The sequence below is a fragment of the Pseudopipra pipra genome, chromosome 1 (genome assembly GCF_036250125.1).
Source record: "Pseudopipra pipra isolate bDixPip1 chromosome 1, bDixPip1.hap1, whole genome shotgun sequence".
Lineage (NCBI taxonomy): Eukaryota > Metazoa > Chordata > Aves > Passeriformes > Pipridae > Pseudopipra > Pseudopipra pipra.
In genome coordinates, this window is record NC_087549.1 from 48,082,156 (window position 1) to 48,103,445 (window position 21,290).

The 21,290-nt window shown below is 47.8% G+C and overlaps 1 protein-coding gene and 1 long non-coding RNA gene across 2 annotated transcripts in view; one reads left to right on the plus strand and one right to left on the minus strand.

Moving 5' to 3' along the window:
• Positions 1-2,699, minus strand: part of GATA6 (GATA binding protein 6) — a 20,805-nt gene extending 18,106 nt beyond the window's left edge. The window contains exons 1-2 of the mRNA XM_064655322.1: positions 2,573-2,699; positions 328-1,256 (exon numbers count right to left, since the gene is read on the minus strand). Coding sequence (XP_064511392.1) covers positions 328-1,237 — 910 coding nt within the window. The 5' untranslated portion in view covers positions 1,238-1,256; positions 2,573-2,699. The remainder of the gene's footprint in view (positions 1-327; positions 1,257-2,572) is intronic.
• On the plus strand, positions 2,041-13,267 carry LOC135414510 (uncharacterized). The gene is made up of 3 exons (XR_010430702.1): positions 2,041-3,585; positions 4,566-4,762; positions 9,891-13,267. It is a non-coding gene; the product is annotated as an uncharacterized LOC135414510 (long non-coding RNA).
• Positions 13,268-21,290: the final 8,023 nt, after the last annotated feature.

The window sequence follows — 21,290 nt, forward strand, 5'->3', positions numbered from 1 at the left end:
GTTTAAACCGGGCAATTCCTTTTGGGATCTCTGGGTTTGTAACCCCGATCGCCGTAGTCCAAACAACGCCGCTTTGGGGGACTGTGTTCCCTCCCTAATCCAACACAAACGACGAGAGCTACCTTCACTCCAAAAAGCCATGGTGTCGGGACTGCCATCCTGCCACAGGCACCAGGGCCACCCCACGCCGTCCCACCTTGCCAGCGAACCCCGCGCATTCCGGCACCCCCGTGGCCCCTCCAGCGGGCAGCCCCGGCATGCGGCGACCCTCCCTGCCCTACCCTACCCCGCCCCGCCCTTGCCCGCGCTCCCGGCGACGGGTCCTACCTGAGCTGGGTGCCCGGACGGGGATGGGGGCGGCCCGGCCCTGGAGGCAGTGCAGCATGGAGTTCTCGAAAGGCGCCGTGGGCCAGGCGGGGGTGAGCTGCGGCCCCACGTAGGACGTGTAGGGCCCCGGGTAGGAGCCATTGAGCGGCCGGGCCAGGGGGCTGTACTGGTCCCTGGCGCCCAGGCTGTTGCTGTAGGCACCGGGCTCCCGGGAGGCCCCGTTGGCCACCGGCGGGCTGGGCGAATAGGGGAAGCGGCCCGAGGGGTGGGAGCCGCCGCCGGTGCTGTACGAAGGGCTTTCCGCGGCTGGCTGGGACCAGACGGCGTGGCCGCCGCCCGGGTGGCTGGGCTGGGCCGCCCCGCTGCCTTGCAGGTACGGCAGCGTGGGCAGCATGGAGCCCACGCGGGTCGTGGGCACGTACACTGGCGAGCTGGGCGTGGAGTGCATGAAGCCTCCCGGAGATCCGTCGTAAGGCGTGGGGCCCTGGGCGGCCGAGATGGCGAGGGTCTGGTACATCTCCTCGGGTTGCTCGGCGCCGAGGGCGCTCAGCTTGGGGCCGCGGCTGGACCAGATCAGCTTGTTGGTTTGGTCTAAGTCCGCGAAGAGCAGAATGTCCTCCCAGCTGAGCCGGCCGGAGGGGTGGGGGGCCCCGAAGTGCACGTAGGGGGCGAGCAGAGACCTGCCTTCGGCGGCGGGGGGCGGCAGCGGGGCCGGCCGGTGACTGTCGTCGGTCTCCGGCCGAGGAGTCTTGGAAGAGCCGCGTTCACCCTGGGAGCCGGAGGAAGACGAGGAGGAGGGGGGCGAAGGAGGAGACGGGCGCGGCTCCCTGGTGGCGAAGGGGCAGGAGGGAACACCGGCGTCCGCAGCGCACCGCTTCACCGCGCACCAGCCGCCTTCAGCCACGGCCATCCAGGTCCCCTTCTAGCCGCTGGGTGTGGATGGGGAAAGGGGAGGAGGGGAGGAGGAGGAGTGGAGATGGGGGTCCGCAGAGCAGGGCGGGAAAGGAGGACACAGAATAGCAGGGAAGGGGGGGAGAGAGAAACAATAATAACAAAGTTTGCAAACAGGACAGCCCGTCTCCCTCCCGTAATGAGATTCATCAGGGCTTATCTGGACCCTCTGAACGCTTAATCAGTCATGTCGCCTAGGCGCTGTTGTCCCTCCCCACGGAGGTATGGGATCAGGCAGATCAGATCAACACGGGCCGGGAGTCGCCAGTCCCGCAGGGCCAGGGCTGCGGCTTCGACGCCGCTCCCCGCGCTGCGGGCGGGCTGCTCCCTTCTCCTTTCGCATCCCGGGCTGCGGATTTGAACATGAAGCACGCCGGGGAGAGGTGGGCGGGAGGGCGTGGGGAGAGAGGGGGGCGAGGGACATTTTTCCCTGTCTGTGCCGCAGCCCCTTCCTTGGCTGCTGTCGTTGTTATGATTATTTCAATGAATGAGTCATTTGACTCGGTTCCACCGAGAAAACAATTAGTAAGTCGATCCCTTTAAGGTTACTTCTCCGGAGGGCAATGTTAGCTTTTCCGCGCATCGCCTCGCTTGTTTGCTTATTTCCAGCCCAAGGTCACGGAAAGGAGGAGAAGGAGGAGGGAAAGGCACCCCTGAGACGGGAGATGCGCACGGCCAGGCGCCGAAGTGTGCGCGGCGGCGACGGGACACGGACCGGGGCAGGGGCCGGGCCGGGTGGGATGTGCCTGCCGCGGAGGCTGGTGCCAGCGGACAGTCCTGGCTGAGGGCCTGCCTCCAGTCCGAGCACAACTCTCGGGGCTGACACCCGTCCCGAGTCGACCGGTCTCAGTTCGGAGCCGCCGGCATGAGAGAGGCTGAACAGACAGACGGACACAGAGCGTCCGGTGCCCAGCCTCAGGGAGAAGGGGCAGAAAGTGAAAGGGGACGCGGAGAAGTGACAGCAAGAGAAGCGGGCGGTGAGGCTCTCCGCTCTCAGCCCACCTCGGGGCTCTTCAGATAGCCATAGGCACAAGAATACAGGACACACACAGAGCCCCCTCGCAGACAGGCACCAAATACGTCTCTCCCTCCTGCGAGGTAACTGGGAGATAAGGCTCCGGCAGATAAGGGCTCCAGGCACCGGCATCGGATATCCCTCGGGCTCCCCAGCAAGGCGCAGCCGACGCTGCGCCGCGCTGCCCTCAGAGCGGCCGAGGGCGGAGAGGCAGGAGCAGAAGAGCGAGGAAGAACAAGGGAAATCGCGGCGAGGCAAGAAAAGAGAAGGGGGCCAAACCTGGTGCCGATGCCCCGCATGAGGCCGGGGCGCGAGGCCGCGGCGGGCGGTAAATCCAGTGCGGCGGGCGTGAGCGGCGGCGGCGAGTCCGGTGGCGGCGGCCGCCGGTTCATGTATAAAAAGGAGAGAGGAGGCGCCTCTCGCAGCCCTGCCGGAAAACTGCAGGCAGCCGGCCCTGATTGGGCTCGGCCAGCCCTAAACAAACACGGGACTCCGCAGGGGTGCCAGTCCCGGCGGCCAGCCGGCCCGCCGCGCCGCAGTCCCGGGGGTGGGGTGCCCGCAGCTACAGGGCTACGGACCCCTCCTTGGGGAGCGGGAAGGAGCAGAGAGGGGACTGCCCTCTCAGATGCCACAGTCTTTTATCTTCCTGTCATGGTTTCAAACCATGACAGTTCCTTTTTTTTTTTTTTTTTTTACCCAGAAATAATACACACTCTTCCCTCCTCCCCGGATAATATCTTCTTTATGGTGAATATTCAGCGTTTTGGGTTTTTTTTCTTCACACCTCCCGGCATCGCAGCGAGCATCCCCTGGCAGCGGCCCGGAAGGATGTGTGCTTGGCTCTCGCCCTAAGCAACCAGGTTTCCCTCCTCCAAATCTCCCTATTTTTGCTCCTTAAAATAAGAGCTATCCGAGGGTAAAAAATGTGGCTCCTCCTTGAGTTGCCCCAACCGTCAGGTGAAACCAAAGCAAGCTGTGGGATGTGTCCATCCCAGCAGCTGGCGGTAGGCATTTTCCCTCCGTTTCTTTCTTATCCCCCCCCCCCCAGCCCTCTTATCTCAGCTGTGTACAAACTGATATGGTACTTAGCAGGAAAGTGACTGGAAATTAAAATAACTTCGTTCACCAGAGGTTATCAGTTGGATATCTGTCATCATCAGTTTGTACAGAGAGTCATCGGCGGCTAAAGGCTGAACTAGAGCAGAGCCCGGCTCTCGGCAGCCGGCAGGCATGAGCCCTCCCGACAGAAACCGAGCCCAAACCTGCTGATGCGCGGTGCTGCCGTTCCTGGGGTAGGCACGGCTTTTCTTTCGGTCTTTCCAGGCAAGGTGAACGGGAGGTGAAGAATTTGCAGTGCTGGGGGTACGGCAAAACTCTGGCTGTAGCCATCCGGTCTGCCGGCGTGGGTGAACCGATTGTGACTTGGAAGTTTTATTATGCGCGTTAATTTTTGTCGTATAGCACGGCAGACGTTTGGTCGGAAAACAATCAATTTCTCGATAAACCGTTTCTCTATTAAATTGTACGATTAAAGGTTATACTTCTTTCTTGTCAGTTGTCTCTAAATAATATCCTTAAATAATACCGATCACCCTGTCAGGTTGAAGTGATTTTTTTTTATTTTAGGTGTATTTTAGTGGGTTCAATATAAAATAGAAAATAAGCTTTTACAATCGTGGGCAGGGATTCGTTGTCTGCCAGAGTCCGGCTCGTTTTCCGATCCCAACTTGCAACGTAAAATATTTTCTCATGGTTTTTACCTGCAAATGTGCGACAAGAGCAGGAGAAGACGCGGGAATCGATGCCCACGCCACTTCTCCCCAGCTTGGGTGCTGCCACTGCAAATTTGTGTGCTGAGAAGCGCCGAGCTATCGACTTTCAACCCTGCATTTCCTTTCAGTCATTTGGATACCTCTTTTCCATTTAAACCCGAGAGTATTTCAAACACGTGTAAGGGTGCATATAATGCGAGAAATACCGTGAGGGTTTTTTTTCAAGCCAGCGGCACATGCCGGTGCCCATGTAACCCCAGAGTGGGGAGTGGGAACCTGCCCGGGCCGGGGGGTGTCTGCCCGAAAGTTGATGGTGGCTGTGAAGAAGAACGGCCGCGCTGGCCAGGCGGGCGCCTCTTTCCCTGACTCCAAAGTGACCCGTGTTTTACACTTCAGGCGCCTTGGGTTTTTTTCTTTTTTTCTTTTTCCTTTTTTTTACTGCCGATTAGCCTGTTTACCTTATAGCCGGGCTACAAGTTTCATTTTATTTCCTCCGACAGATACGATAAGAAAACCCGGCTTAAACTGGGACCAGCGTGGGAAACCGTTTTCAGTCACCCCTTTCCTCTCCGTTTCGGGTTTGCTCTTGAACCGCTCAAATATAGTCTTCGGTTCCTAACTTTTCATTACGTCACTCCTTTCCCAAATCCCACTCTTCTGACGTAACTTTCGCCCCGGAGCTCCGGGAGGCTCTCAGGTATCTCCTGCCCCGGGCCTGGGTTAGGCACCCGGGGGTGCATGTGTGGGAGCATTTTTGCGGCCGGGGGGATGCTCGCTGTGGGAAGACACCGCTGGGGAAGTGGTGCCAGCAAGGTAACCGTCGCTCCTGATCGCTGTGGCAAAAGAGGGAAGAAGGCAGATTGGGGAAAAAAAGAGAGTTTGTATCCGATTAAGGCAAATTCCCTCGTGGGCACTTCAGCCTCCCAAAAAAGGGTTGGGGGACAGACATGTGCACGTGCAGAGCAGTTGCTCCTTCCCCCACTTCTGAGTCTCTGCAAACGTGATCCCTTTGCAGGGATGCACTAGGGAGGAGGGGCAGGCTCGGTCCGGCCGCATCTCTGCCGCCCCGGGAGCAGCGGGCATCGGCCGCCGTGTCAGGCTGCGATGCTCCCGCGGTGCTGCGGCCGCGGGGGGCCGGCGGGTTCGGGTGTGAGGCGGTACGAGGGGTCACCTCGGTGACTATCGCAGGTTGGAGTGTGTTCTTTTCCGAGACGTGTTTATGTAACTTAATGTACTTTAGAAACTGCTGGGGAGTTTAGGCCGGGCTGATAAGCGCAGCGGTTATTACGGGCGACGTGCCGGCACCTCTCCGCCTCTCTTCTCCCCTTCGCTTATCCGCACTACTTAAAATATACTTTTATCAAGGCCACCCCACGATACGGAGTGTTTCCATCCCGCAGCCGCTGTGACATTGAAGCGGACTTATCGATCGGGGCACCGGCAGCGCTCAGGCGCGCCCAGGTCAGCGGGGAGCTGCCGGCCGGCCGGCTCCGAGCAGGGCTCACGCTCCCGCCGCAGGCTCCGCGGCTGAAGCCGGCGGGGCAATCTGCATCCACCGGGAAAGAGGCATTTCAGAGGGATAGGGGCCTTTGACATCACCCATCACCTCCACGTCGGGCCGGGCGGGACAGCCCTATGGAGCTCAGGGTAGTGGTTAATCAAATTGACCTCCAAAGCAGCAGTGTACTGTACACAGCACAGCAAGGACGGGGGCGGGCATAGCGAACGTACCCTTTGCAATAGACCAGATGTGTCCCGTGGGGAAGGGGAACACCCAAATTCTCAAGGGTGAGGAGGGATTCTTTTTACTTTCTCCGAAACTCCTAGCGAAGGGCTGCCAGGTGCTCTCAGGCCGGGCTTGAGCTCCAGCCTTTTTTGCTGGACGCAGATAGCAGACTCCGGGCCCCGCGGCTGCCCCGGCCCTGGACAGGACACCCTGACCAGGCTCCGAGGATCATTGCCCGCTCCTGCCCGGTGGTTCGGCTCTCCCCTGGGCTGAAGCCGTGCCCAGCGGTGGGGAGTGGGGCAGAAGGTTATTCCCCACTGCAGTAAGCAGCCTCCCCGTCACTTGTGACCTTGTGCCGCGTGCGTTTGGGTGATTTCCACGGTGTCTTTCAACCCTTGACGCTCAAATAAGCATCAGGCAGCAGAGAGCCCACATGGACATTTATGCAATAGGTGTCCGAGCGTGTGGGTTTTGCGGTTTGTTTTGGTTTTGGTTTGTTTTTTTGTTGTTGTTGTTTTTGTTGCTGTTTGGGGGGGGTTGGGGGAGTTGTTGTTGGGTTTTTTGTGTGTGTTGCTTTTTGGGTTTGTTTTGTTGTTGTTGTTGTTGTTGTTTTTGGTTTTTTGTTGGTTTTTGTGTGTGTATTTTTTTTTTTTTTAATAATGATCTACAGCTTCTTTTTATTTGCCTGCCCTCCAGTATCCGAGGTCCGGCTGGTTAATGATTTCAACCTTTAAAAAAAAAAAAAAAGGAGAGAGATATTAAAATCAACAAAACGCGCGGAGGAGGCTCCTGTTGCTGCGTAACCTGACTCCTGGAGCCGGCGATCCGCAGTACCCGCACGCTGAGCCCCGCTGGGGCGCACAGGACGAAGGCGATGCCCTCCAGCTCTCGGGGTCGCTGGGAGGCAGACCCACGCAGCACCGTAAAAAACATAGTTATGACTTAGATGCTTCTGTCCAATGGGCGCATACGCGCTTTGTCTCTTTCCAAACTCATACACGGGGACTTTGAAAATGAGTTAAGGATTAGTTGTACTGCTTCTCGGCAGTTTTAAAGGTTTTTAAGAGTCGGTGACTAAAATGGCCTAATTTTGACTCTTTTATCAACGGGCACCTCCATGCCCTTACTACGAAGCATTGGGCCTGTGTTGCACTTATGCCTTGTGGTGAAGAATACTATATACTATATATACGCACGCACACACACACACACAATAATTGCAGCAACCCCTTTCTGCGCACAACTGTAGAGATAAATCAAGTACCTCGACTCTGTGTGTGGATTGGGTTCTGGCGCCCCGGGTGAAAGAACCCGTTTCGAGACAAGGCCAGAAGGAAAGGCCCCCACCCTTTGTCCCGCCGCCTCGCCGAGGGGACAGGGCGGCGGGAGGGTGAGAGCCGCCGCCCCCGGCGCCCGGGGCCGCGGGGTGGGAGCCCGGCGCGCTCCCCGGGCCGGAGCCATGGGGGACCCCTTGGATCACTGTCTTTTCCTGCCTGGGTGCTAGGGAAGGCTTTCAGGGCTCTCTTCTGCTGGATCTGACACGAAAAGCCCGGGGGAAAGTTTCTGGGTGTTCTTGCTGTGAGAAGTTGTTGTGGGAGAGAGGGATACGGGGGGATGCGGAGCATGGCGGAGCCGCGCTTCTCCTCCCCAGCGCTTCAGCGCCGGGCTTCTCTTCATCCTTCCCCGTTCCCTATCACGGATGTTAGGCGATATCAAATCCGATCTGCAATCAGCTATCCTACCTCCGCCTCTATTCCCGCAGCACAGGTTGCAGAGACTTCATTCTTTCTCACTTAAAAAACAAAACAAACAAACAAACAAACAAAAAAACCCTCCAAAAAAACCCCCAACCCCTCCCCAAAAACCCCCCCAAAAAAACCCCAAAACCCCAAAAAAGCCCAAACCCAAAACCAACCAAACAAAAAACCCCCACATCCCACACAGGCAAAATCCACCGTCACCAACTGCTCCCTGGACGGTTGTCGCCACTACCGTGAAAGAAATACCGTTTTATTCATCGAAACCTGCCGTACAACACTCCCCTGCCTTAGTTGTCTTCTTACTTCTCTGCCCAGGAAATAAAATGAACAATCAGAACAGATAAAAATGTTCCATTTAAATGTTTTCCACAGGACAAAATGAATGCGTCCTCCTGGAAGCATTTTTCGGGAGTAGTTCTGTTTCATGCGTGTCCATGCTGAGATCCGGCGGGGCCGCTCCGTTTCTTTTGGCATCGCGACAGACTCTCGCCTTTCTTTTTGAAACCGCTTTTATCGCCATTTACCTGCCTGATCGAAATGTCTGAGACCTAGTGCCGAATAATAATAATAATAATAAAACTCCAAACAACGACATTCGCAATCTTAGCTAAGCAAATCGCTTCCCTCCATCCGAACTAATAATGTTTTCACTAGTTGCTTTCGTGAGAAATGCCAAAATTTGAGGACTTTGTTCCTGCTTGGAATGAAAGTTGATTTTAAACGTTAAAATAATATCTTCCAGAGCGAGTCTGACCAGTTCTATAAATGGAAGCCCTACTGGATTGGAAAATCAAATCAAAACAACCACATCACAGAATCAGAGGTTTCAGAGTTAGTAGATCGGGGTAATTAGATAGCCTATTAATAGCCTTGCTCCGCGCTGCTATCAAAAGTAAGTGGATGACTCCTGCCTTCGGAAGGTATGCGTTAAGCATGCCACGGGAGGTAGCATGCAGACCGAGGAGATGAGGAGAGGTTTCCGACGAGACGTGTGGGGCCCCACCGACAGGCAAAATGGGTGTACCCCCCTTGGCCTATCATCCCCGCAGACGCTGGCTCTGCCCTTCGTTTGATAGATGGAGGTGTCGAAGGGAGCCGCGGAGGCAGTTCCCGGCCGTGCGGGTCCCATCCCCATGGGCCCGAAGATAAGCGATGCTGCTAATTCACCTCCGGGGACGCGACGCCTTCCCTTTTGCCTTTCTTACCCTAGGTGTTAATGGCTTCGCGGACATAGCCTTCTATTTGCAGTTAAAAGTACAAATATATACGTTCGCCGTGGGAATACCGCAATTCCATTTCGTTCATGTAATCACTGGCAGTGTTTATCCATTTCGCTTAAGCCTCCAGGACCAAAGAGGGCGTGCAATTAAGTCGCACCTTTCGATTACTTTAGGAAAAGGTTGGTTTTATGCAGCCGTTGTTGCTGCTCATGTTAAATTCATAATTCAATATTAAAGGACACCAGTATTTGCAAACAATAAAAAGAACAATTAAAAAGCCGATTGTCCCCAAACTGGGTGGTTATAATGTACTGTTCCCCTGCTGTTATTGACTGATTTTAAAAGGTCACAGATGACTGAATTTTAAGGAGTCAAACGACTTTCTTTTAATTCTAATTAGATGAGCAAGAAGTAGTGTAGTTTGATATACATAAGGCATTTTTCATGCTGTTATTTTTTGCATTTTTTGCATACAAACACTTTCTTAATTTATCTTTCTTAATGGACATAATAGTTTTAGTATTACAGATGGAACACCGTAACAAAGTAGATAGGTGTAATTCTGATGTTACTCGGGTTTGAGGGTTTTTTTTTGGGGGGGGGGTTGGGTTTTTTTGTATCCTTAATGTGGATAAAGACAGCAGCCTTTTTCTGAAGTAACAATCCTCAGAGTAAATCAGTGTGATGGCGGGCTGTAGAGCGACTACTATTTCCAAGGAGAAAAAAAAAAGGACCTGCTCACTTTCAGTAAACTCTAAAGATAACACTGTGCAACAGTATTACAGGATAACTTCAGAGGGTTGCTGCTAACATCCTCTGCCTGTACTAACATCCACATCCATCATGGATGGTATGTGGATCATGCTTTTAGCATTTGCCAGTGACCATCAAACATAAGTTTAGCCACGCACAACTTTAATATTCACCTGTGAAATAATGCAAAAACAAAAAAAAACCACCAAAGAAACAACCCAGTGTTACTATAAATTCACATGTATTATTTGCTTTGCAGCAGTGCATTTGCATTGTGATGTTACTGTAGGCTGTTTTTGTTGATAGTGCATGTGAAACAGGGCTTACAAAGAAGCCCTGCTTCTGTGTCTCTGCTCATTTCTCCAGATACTAAAAATGTCTGAGGCTACTCATTCAGCTGGAATTTGTCCCACGATGACTTAAGCATGAAGAGCCAGTGCCACAGACCTCCATGGAAATTTCTCTTTAGGCAATAAACCTTGCTAATGGATCCGTTCTGAAGTTCACAACAAGAATTGCCACTTGGCCCTTCAAGTCATGGTTTTGACTTAACTAAGCTGGCTTTAAGCAGACTCTGTTAAAAACTCCAGATGCATATTTGGTCAGCTAATGCCAAGTTTTCTGCTGTCACAGCTCGGAAGCTGTTGGTCCCAAACAAACCCAATCAGCCCTAATTCAGCAGCTACCATAGTTCCTGTAATGAACTTAATAGTAAAGGTAATGTAGATGCTCTCTGTGATTTATGTCAGGCTCTGTCAGGTTTAACAGCACCTCTTTATGATGCAGATGTCGTGCTGCTGCATGGACACTAAAGATGGCAGATCCAGCTCTGTGGCCAGTACACCCTTATAAACTTACATTGTGTTTACTTCCGGGGGCCAGTGACCCCAGCAGAAAGGACAACAGTGAGCACTGACATCAGTGGCATCTCTTGGTGCCACAGATAAATCCAACAGAGCTGGGACTGTCAGAGCCTGGGAGTGCTGGGAGATGAAAACTTTTCCTTAGCTACTTTCGGCTTTCCTCCAAGCACCCCATATGTGACACCCTATGCAGTACCACTCCCCACAGATCTCCAGCTGGGCTGTAGTGACAACACCTTTATGTAGCACTACTTAAATCAAAGTGTTTCATCTTCTATACTAAGTCAAACTATTTGCCTCCAAAAAAGCCCGTATCAATCAAAATGTTTCATTTTGTCCAAAATAAAGTTTTTGTGCTGTTTTTTTAATTATTTCACCCTTTAAAGAAAATGAACTTGGAATCAAATTAGCAACAAGGTTCATCTTGAGAAGGCAGACAAAGTGGTTTGCATTTTCCTCTCTCTTTCATTTTGGTAACAGGCTTACACCTGGGTAGGTAGGAAAGGTCTGTCATGCCTGAAACAGAAGCCAAGAACCTCAGCTCCTGATCCCTGCTTAGCCACCAGAAACTACAGCAAAACTTTTGTTTTCTGCTTGGACAGCAGGACACAGGGAAAGCAACAACCCCTGAACTGGCTGAAACTGCTATCTGTACTCTGGGTTGAAAGTTTAAAACTTTTTTTTTCTGGAAAAGGTAGAGTCTAACATGAATAAGTTCCAAGATATTTCACTCATGGAACTGGAGAGGAGTATAATTCAGCCTAAAATGAGAATTAATGCTATACTCTTATTTTAGTTCTTACTACCTATGAGAACAGTTCCTACTCATCTCACAAACTCTATCTGTGATCTGTGCTGTTTTCAAATGAATTTGGTTTTGCTTTTGATAACTTCAACAGAATTGTTGAATGACGTTTCCTTTAGAAGGAGTTTTCCAAAGAAATTAATCTAATTTCTGCTTGCAAGAAATGGAGAAAACATGTTTTTCTTGTGCCTGCTTGGAACTACATGTACCTCTGAGGTCCAGAAGGTGACATATCTTTCACAAGTGTTTCCTTTAATAAGTGTAGATAGGACAAAGTAATGATTGTGACCTGTAGCTACTGGAAGGGTAAAAATATTCTATACTGAAATATGCTAACCGTAGCTCAGCATTTGGACTTGTGGAGCATGGAGCTGACTAGGTTGAGCCCATGGAGAGAACTGGAAAGCAAACAATTAAAGCTCAACTGGAAAAGGAAGCCCTATGAATTAACCAGGATTGGACCAAGTCAGCAGGACAAACCCTACAAGAGCTTGGCTGAATGCTAATGTGAGTATTTTTGGGTGAATTCTTCACGTCGTCTGGGCCTTTTGGATCTAGCCAGCATTATTACAGTGAAAGTAGGATATGTTAAACATTTTGTTATGATTGAGGGTAGAATTGGAGAAATATATTAAGTGGATGGGAAGGGGGGAGAGTGATGGGGACAGTCCTATCCAGGGCTCTGTGACTGTAGCTAAGTGAGCTGAAAAAACACAAGTTTGGATTCAGCAAGAGCTGCAGTAACAAGGGGGAGTGCCATTGCCCAGGTTCAATACAAGGAGAGAAGGACCCACCATTGTGCTTGCTGCTTGGAAGATGGGGTGTACAACTCAGTCCTTGCATCCCTGGACGGCAGCAGGGCCCAGGTGAAAACGCGGCCCCCAAATGTGCTCTTCCTCAGCACAAGGAAGAAGTGCTGTCTTGGGTCCATACCCCCAAAGCAGGCACAAAGCTATGGCCAGCAAACCCATGGGGTTTCAGTGGCTCTGGTTGGCTCACAGGCTACCTTGGACCAACCCAACTCTTTGCATAAAAGCAGAATCCAGTACACCTAGAATTACACTTTACTAAGAGGAATAACAATGCATATCCTTTATGTTACTCAGCACTATGATACTTCCCGTATCTGTTAATCTGAATGTCAAAAATACGCTGTTTAACAGATTAAATTATTTTATCAATCCTGTATTTGGAAGACAGAAACCTGCTGTGCAAAGCTCGAGAAGAAAATAAAATCTAATGATGAAGGACCAGACTCCTATGGGACTTTTGCTGGAGAAAGGCCTACAACAAGTTTACCTGTTTGATTAGAATGCAGTAAAATGCAATTTCCTTTACATCATTACACTCTAATGTCAACCTTAGAATCACAAATTCATTGAAAGCTGAGCAAAACAGCTCAATTAATATTACCATATTGGTAATAAAAAAACCCACAAAAATAAGCTTTTAAGGAAATGTGTTAATAATTAAAAATAAATTTAGTGTTCTAAATGAAGAGTACTGATGGTGCTAAAAAGGGCAGTGACTTAATTATTCTTGTTGATGTCAGTTATTCATTTGTGGGCCATCAAACTATAAACCAAGGTACTTTATTGACTGCAATATTCGCTGGATATGTGCCATATTATTCAAGCAAAACAATGCACTGCAAAAACAATACAGAGAAGAGGTAATTTGTACAGAGTTCATGAGACAATTATATCATCTAAATACAAAACTGAGTCACTATGCCCTTGGTTCTCTTTATTAAAAGAGAATTGAAGGATATACTAAACATACTCAGACCCTAGTAATTTCAATTTGAATCCTGCCCATACACCCAAGCACCCAGAGACTGGTGTGATCCAGCACATGGATCATGAGTCCCAAAGAAGGATGCATTGGTGTGGGACTCAGGATACTACTTCATTTTCCTGTGTGCTGGAAGTTAAACTACTGCCCCATTTTCCTGAGAAGAGCTTTGAAACTCACTCAATATCATAGAACAACGTGAAAACACACACACAAAAAAGTACTTATTTCAAAAGAGGACAGCAGTTTGAAAGCTGTCTATATTTTACAGGCTTCAGTGGTGCAGAGCCTCTGGAGAAACGTAGCAGGAGCATTTGGATGCAAGTAGATGTGTTTCCTGTTCAAACAGAAGCCAATCACTGAGATGCCTGAACATAAGAGATAACCAAGGCTTTGCACATATCACTTACTTGTTCACAGAGAAGCTCATCAAAGCACAGAAATGACCAAGGCCAAAACAAAAGTAAGTTGCTGAATTATTCTGTGAATTTCCAGATTGTAGCTACACTGCAACATTTTGAACCCTTTTCAGATGTTTTTCCTTAAACTTTTAATGCTGTTTAAGGAACATGTAAGTATTTCATTTCTTGATCATGTAATGAACTTTATTAAATAAAACATTTTTTTAAATCTCTTCTGATGTTTTTTATGCTCAGTTTACTGTGCATTTTGAATAGACTTTAATGGGTGACATCTAACCATACTATAACAAATTGTGGAGGAGGCTAGTATTCAGAATGATTATAAGGGGTATTTGTTTATAAAACAGGAAAAAACCTCAGTGTCTCTTTATTTGTTTTTGTTAGTAGTAATGCTGGCTTGCATACAATAATTTTTAAAATGAATGCTAAGACGATCTAGGAGACAGAATAGCAAATGGAGAGCCTGGGATACCCGAGTCTGGTTTTGTACCAGGCAGGGAAGACATAATTCTGCATATTGGAAGGTACAATTCTATAGCACATTGGCCTTGATGCAATCCTTGCTTAAAAAAATCTTCTCTCTCTGCCAGGAGGGAATCTTCTGCCTGGAGGAGTCACTCCAGTGCCAGCCAGTGCAGCAATCCACTGCCTTCTCCCAGTTGTGTTAATGAAATTCCTTGTGAGCCCACACTGGAAGAAAGACCATTGAAATTATTACAATCAAAAATAGCTCTCCCTCTTTTCCTCCCACAAAGAGTTTATTTTTAACTTCCATCACCTCAGTGTGCTGATTTTAGCACTGCTGTACACACAGTTGTTTTGGCATGACTGAGGAGGTGACAAACTGCAGGCCGGAGGTGGAAACAAACATCTGGGGCAGGAGCTGGTTGCAGCAGCTTAGCTGCCAAAGGCAGTGTATCATGGGACTATGGTATGATGGTTCACAGTATGAACTTAAACTTTGCCTTTCCTGTCTGTTTTCATAGCCATGAGGCATCTCTGCTCCAAATTCCTAGTGCAAAAGTGCTGGACCAGTGTTACTTTCCTACCCCAGCCCGGTTCATTTACATTAGTGATTTGCAGTCATGTGAGCTATATCACTGGAAAACACAGTGCAAGTGAAGCCTCAGCTGACTCATGAGGCTTAAAGACATTTAGATGGCTAACTTTCAGTCAGGAGAAGGCTTAAATGGACAGGGTTAGGAGCAGGCATATGGTCAGTGACAATGCCTTGGACACAGGACAGAAGCCACCTAGGCTCACAGCTTTAAATGTTTTGCTTACATGCAAAGGATCGAGCTGTGTATGTGACTCAGGACTGAGTAAGAACTTCTGCCAGGTCATTTTGGATTCTTCCATCTTTTCTTAAAGCACAGGCCATGAGTCACTTGCCAAAATCTTCTTTCTTATCTCTCCAACTTCCTGACGTTTTATGGACCTCAGGCTATGGCGGCCCTTTGACTTCTTCAGTCCCCTGCCTGTGCTTTTTGTCTTTTGAGGACTTGAAAGCTACAGCCCAATTCGAATTTTCGTTAACACCTGTGTAAGCACTTGGGTGAACTTGCATAGCCTTTAAGCATAGGGGAAGTCAGATAATATCTAATCCTGTACCCATTAGGGTAAAAGTGTGTCCCTAGCACATTGGTTATTAACCAATGCATTGTAGAGCAGACAATACGGTGCATCACATAACCCATCCTACAGTTTCCTATATTAAAACCAATTATCTGACTGGTTCACATGTGACAGCATCACAGCATGATATCGTCTAGAATCCACTGAAGTCAATGGAAGAAACACCAATTCAAGTGAGTTTGGAGATCTCCTTTAATGCCTCAGGTAACCTACCTTACATACACATCACAGTCTGGCTTTTGAGCCTCCACCATGTTCATAAGCCTTTATTTTTCCTGCCAGTCTTGACCTAGACTAGGAAACTGGATGATTTTGTTAATCATGATGACTGGCACTTCTGGCAGATTTAAGACTTCAGTGTCAAACTTTTCAGTAAGAAGATCTTGTTTGCCTGCACAAGCATATGGCTTCTCTTCTGCTCCATGTGCACTGTTCCAGTCCCCCCTGAGGTTTGCAGACCTTCTTGTAATGCAGATAAATTTAAAATAATATGACATCGCCATGGCTCTAAAGGAGCACTTCCATGGCACTCTACTGTATCCTCATGTCATAAACAAAATGCCAAATTAAAGGTCAACCTTGAAAATCATCTAGCTCACAAAAGCATGATTTTGTGATGGAATGGAGTAGCCCAAGCTTGGCTGGACTACAAAGACCTCCAATCCTTTAAGAACTCAATAGAGCTTTAGTCCATTGTCTACAGAATTAGCCTTGGAACTATTTCTTCAAAGGGTCTCACTGATTTCAGGGACTTTACCTGCACTGGAGTATTTTTCTGTTTATCTGTTAACCTCCTTCATGCCTTTTCTGTCCTCACTTCACAGAGGTAAAGCACCAAACAACCTGCATGGAATATACAGAATCTACACGCTCTGGAGAGTGCGATATATGGCATGCAAAAAAATTTTTAAAAAACAATGTATTTTCCTAGAAACCCTTACATATCCATCAAGCTGCAAGTTATTTCAGAGAATACTGATGCTACTCGTAAAAAGCCATTGCCAAAGTCAACCAAAATTCCAAGAAAAAAACCCCAGAAGGGCAGGCAGACAACTAATCCATTTTGGAGCTGTCAGGTTGTGACCTGCGGTATGTTTTCACAGGAAAGGCAAAAATGAGGTTCTTTCCCAAATGAAGAACAACATGGTGATTTAAATAAGGAAGGATAAATGACAAACATACAGTTCTGCCTGCACAGAAAACATTCCCAAGAAGAGGACTGATCCAACATGTCAGTGTTGAATCAGAGCTCCCACTCCTGAGCTCCCTTTCCTGGCTGCAGCTTGTGTAAAAGACTATAAGGAAGGAAAACCCATGGAATAATGAAGATGAATGCAATAAATATACCTGAGCCTGTCTACTTGTTCTAGTTGTTAGTGCCACTAGAGAAACCCTGCAGGGCTTTAAGCAGTTCTTAGTGATGAAGATTTATGAAGCCCTTTTAAAAACTTCATTAAGGGGTCAGAGAGATTTAAGTGGCTTTGCAAGCTCCACGCTAAGCCAAGAGAATCTCTTTGCAGAAACTCAGCCAAAGGCAGCAAGGGCATAGCTGGCTTACAAGGGCTCTTCACACACTCTGGCCTGGGAGGAACAATGATGGGTACCCTATGTATCTGGGCAGTACAGCATAATGCTGAAGTCCCAAGCAGGGTTGTGGCAACTAAGATGGTTAAAGGAAGCTGCTTAGCGAAAGTATTTCCTCTGAACAGTGTTAAGGCCAGCATACTCTGGTAAGCTAGCCAAGTCTGCATACACTGCTAGCATAACTTTCTTCTTCCAGTTTCCCTTAGTTTGTCCAAAATATGGTAAAACAGTTTTTGTAATTCAGACGTGTTTTCCTCCGTCTGATGGCAAGTGCTGCCCAAACCTCATAAAATCATTGCCCAGAAACATGCCTTCCCTACTGATGCCTCCAAGCAGTTGTTTAGGACTATGATTATTTAGATATAAATAGCAGTGCTCATTAATCTAGCAATCACTCCCAGCTACGAAAATGCAAATTGGATTGGCTTGTTTGTGTTTTCAAGAGAGAGAAGGTGGTGGTGGTAGGTGGGAAGGGGAATGCTCCCCAGGTGCTGCTGTTTATCACCTTTTTGTCTCACTGTGAGCCAGGGAATGTTTCATCTGCACCCTGCAGAGCTTTGCTGGGCTCTGTTCCACCACCATTGAGGTGGGTGTGCATCACACACATCTTGTAAAAGTGGTTCTTGGACTGACAGATTGGGTCAACCCCATAAAAAAAAAATTCTGGACTTTTTTTTCTATAGGTATGCAGTGGAAAAAGCTCTGGTAGCTGGCAGAGCCAGCAAACATTGACAGAGCAAGAGATGAAAGCTGCTTTGGTAGCTTCACAGGTAAAACTACTATTCCCTTTGTCTTACTGAAGCTGCTGGGCCAGCAGGAAGCAGCCATGATGGAGCAGACCTCATGAGCTGTCACAAAATTTGGTATAACCAAAGCAGCAAATCTTCAGAAGCTGTGTTTCAGCTTGACTGCCCACCTGAAGTGAACACCCTTTGCTAGATGGCTTATAACCCAATACACTGTGCTTCAGATGGAGTGTGGGAGGCAGTACACAGCCTCAGTGCCTAGCAAGGAGGAGAGGGCCTCCGCTGGAGCTAGAAGGAAAAAAGGTAAAAAGAGAAAGATGGTAGAGTATGGAGAAAGAGAGACCTGAAAAATCTGCAGCAAGAAAAGAAATGCTAGACTGAGCCCTTGAAGACCTCCCTCACCTCACATCCCATTCCTGACAGCTGCCACTTACAGACACCTCCCAAAAAATGCAGTATAAGGCAGCTCGTCTGCCTTTTTTTTTAAATTGTTGTTATTATTATATCCAACATGTTAAGTACCTTCAAATCTAAATACCTTTAACATGAATTGAAGTGAGCATCTGAATTTTAGCAGTGTGTTGTTGGACAGAAAGTTTAATAATGGAATCAATTGAACAACTAATTTTCTAGATTTTAAGGGAGATTGTTCATACCAGCCTTCATTTAGAAACACACTTTTTACATTCACAGAGCTTAAAACACCTGCTTTACACTAAAGGGGAGGAATGGGTAGAACCATGCACTTATGAACAGGGCTTCTCAATGAGGTTTCATGGCAGAATGGCTCAAGCCTGAGGTGTAGCCTCTGGTAAGGGTTAAATTTACGAATGATGCAAGAGGCAACTCTCTGGGTGACAATGCTATCTGGCACTACTTTAGCATCTGTTAGAAATACAACATTGGCTATAGACTTTCCCAGCTGAACTGTAGCAATACTTCCCAAACAGTTATTTGATAAATGACTCAATATTAATGAACAGCATAAGGAATTTTGTCTACCATTACCCCCATCCTGCAGTTTCTTATAGGAGCCTTACCTTTCTATCCTCATTTGAATACAATCATTTCTGGTGCATTCCTGAAGCTAGCAACAAAGTCAGGAGGTGTCTTCCCCTCCGCAGGAGCAAGCAGAGACTCAAGAGTGAGTGGATTATGATTATGGCTGACAGGAAGGAGAAGCCTCCCTCATGACAGTGACTCATGAGATCTCAGCCTTGACAAGAACTACTACAGAAGAGCCAATTGCGTAATATCCCAAAGAAGAGCGATTAAGTGGCTTCATTGATAGAGGCTTTGCATGAGCTACACACTACAAATAGCAACTTCATTCAGGCCATTTCAATGACACATGCTAGAGACAGGAAGATCCAAGATAATAATGTTTTGCCATGGCATTTTGGGAAACTGGAGATCAGAAATTTTTCCAGAATGGGAAGCTTGTTTTGCTCCCTGAAGGCTTTGTTTTGATTTCAAGCACTGCCGACTATGCACTGTTGTCACATTGTTTAGATACCTTTTTTTATTGCTCCCTTGATCGTAGGGCACAGGGAGATTTCTTCAGTAGACAAAGACTTTTCTGAGGCATATGCTATAACAGTGGAAGGAATCTGCTCCAGAACTTCCACAAATACAGGGTTAGCTCACAGTATCTACGTGCCTTTACATCAGGAGCATTGTTCTTGAATATCCAATGGAGACTGGAGATATAGGGTGACAAAGGGAAGCAGTGGGTGGTTCAGGCACCCGGTGGCTGAGTTCCTGGGTGCCAGTGTCAGCCCTGGGTGCTGCCCTGAGGTGCAGCAAGTTTCATCTCTGTTGGTCGTGTCTGGCTGCTACCCCTTGTGAGATGTTACAATGGCTCAGGTAGGAGAGTAAAGCTGTCCTGGGTCTGCTGTACGTAAGCCTATCCCTGACCTGTATGGTTTAGAGTAATAGCAACTTGGATGCTATTAGAGTAAAAGCACTTGGATGGCTTAATAACAGTGCCAGAAAACATATTACAGTGAAGTGTACCCTGATCCTTCATCTGCAGCTGTATTCATAGTCTGCCAGAGTAGGAAATGTCCAAAGTGACAGGAATCCATGAATCAGGGGGCCATTTACATTGTTGCTTGTTTTTCTTTTTTTTTTCCCTTTCATTTTCCACATGCAAAATAATATAGGTTATCATTAGGCTTAGGGACTTTTGATGATCCCCAGTTAGCACTCCTAAACCTTCTGCTCCCTTCAAGTTCGTGACTGAAACAAAAGATAAACCAAAGTAGAATGCAGTCCCGAGTTTCCTTGAGTCAGCAGGAACTTTGCCAGCACTTGATTTTTTAAAATCTGGTTTCCTCAGCTAATTCAGTCATGCAAAATTAGCAGCCTCAAGAAGAAAAGGGTAAATGTGAGTGTGCTACTCCTGTTATACCCAAAAGTGGGTTATGTTTCCCATCAGCTCCCTCAAGCAAAACCTGCATACCTGTGAAGCACTGTATTTTTTTTTTCCTGTCTCTCTCTGATGAGACTTTAGGGACACGTGAGCAACAATGTTTCTTGCAAACTTCCTTTTGGGCTTTGGGTGCTGTCATGGCTCTTACCCGGGGGCTGTCAGCCCAGCCATCATATCTTATTTCAGGAGAAGGAGAACATTACTCTTTCCTTTCCCCTCCATGTGGTAAAAAGCCATAGGGAACCGCAGAGCTACGTCATCCTGAATTGCTGTGACTGATTTGCCAGGGAGCTTTTCCTACTGGAAGGCCAAAGTGCCACAAACTGTCTGCCTGTGTGCGTACCTTGGCTGTGTGTAGGAAATGGGGTTGGCAGAGCAGCTCCTGCCCAGCACAACACTGTGAATGGTTCCCTTGTACCATCCTGACTGCAGGAGAACATGGAGCACAAGCAGGAGTGAGAACATCTGGCAGTGGCAACTACCTAAAACTGCCATGTGGGCTCAAGTCTCACCTGCTGCATTGTCTGAAATGAAACTGAGTATTTCAAGGCTGACTCATCAAATGAAAGAAAAAGTAAGTGGGTCTTCAGGTAATGGGCTTCAAATACACAAATTAGGCTGCTGCAAAGAGAAAAGGAATATTTTGTCTCTGTTGGCAGATGAAAGGTGCAGGCAATGTTAAAGATCCACCAGAGAAAACTGGAGAATTGCCATTGCCTGTGCTCTTAAAAGGAGGTTAAACACCCTAGGAGAAGGCAAGACATAGGAAAAAACGGATTTGTTATCCCTCTGAGGTCCTTCCCAAGGGACGACTTCTGTGGCTCTGCAAATGTGTGATTATCCACATCTGTCAATGGATAAGGCATTCATGGGGGAGAAAAGTTTCATCCTTGATGAATCAAACAAATGATTCATTAAAAATCAGCAGCCCACTCCAGGAACAATCCACTGTCAATGTAGTCATGAAATCAAGAGGAGTCAAAAAACGAACAGCTGTGGCACAGCAATGAAACCTCTCAGCAATTAAAGCCCACCAATAAATATTGGCGAGTGCTGGAACGAACTTTTATATTTCTAGAAATTATTTTAGCTGTGGAAAATGTAAACAGTGTCTTCCCTGCAGACACAGCCAAAACTAATCAAAATACTCCTCATAACACAAAGGAAATACCTCTGGGCTGCGATAAGAACGATGAATGTAGTTCTTTTATGTCTCCACTACCTAATAACAATAAGATGGACTGGTGGCACTGTTTTCAGCACAGAGATTAATAGTCAGGGAGAAACTGAGAAGGAGAAAGTACACTTTCAGTTTTCTTTCCGATGGCTAATTAAAAAGCCCATATCTGAGAGGAAACACTGTGGAAATGAGAGTTATTTGGATGTGCCTTCTCCCATATACTATCACTCTGCTTTGTGAGGAATGCTTTATTAACGCTAATCTCATCTCTGTGCTTTGACAGAAGTTACAGTTTCCTTCCTT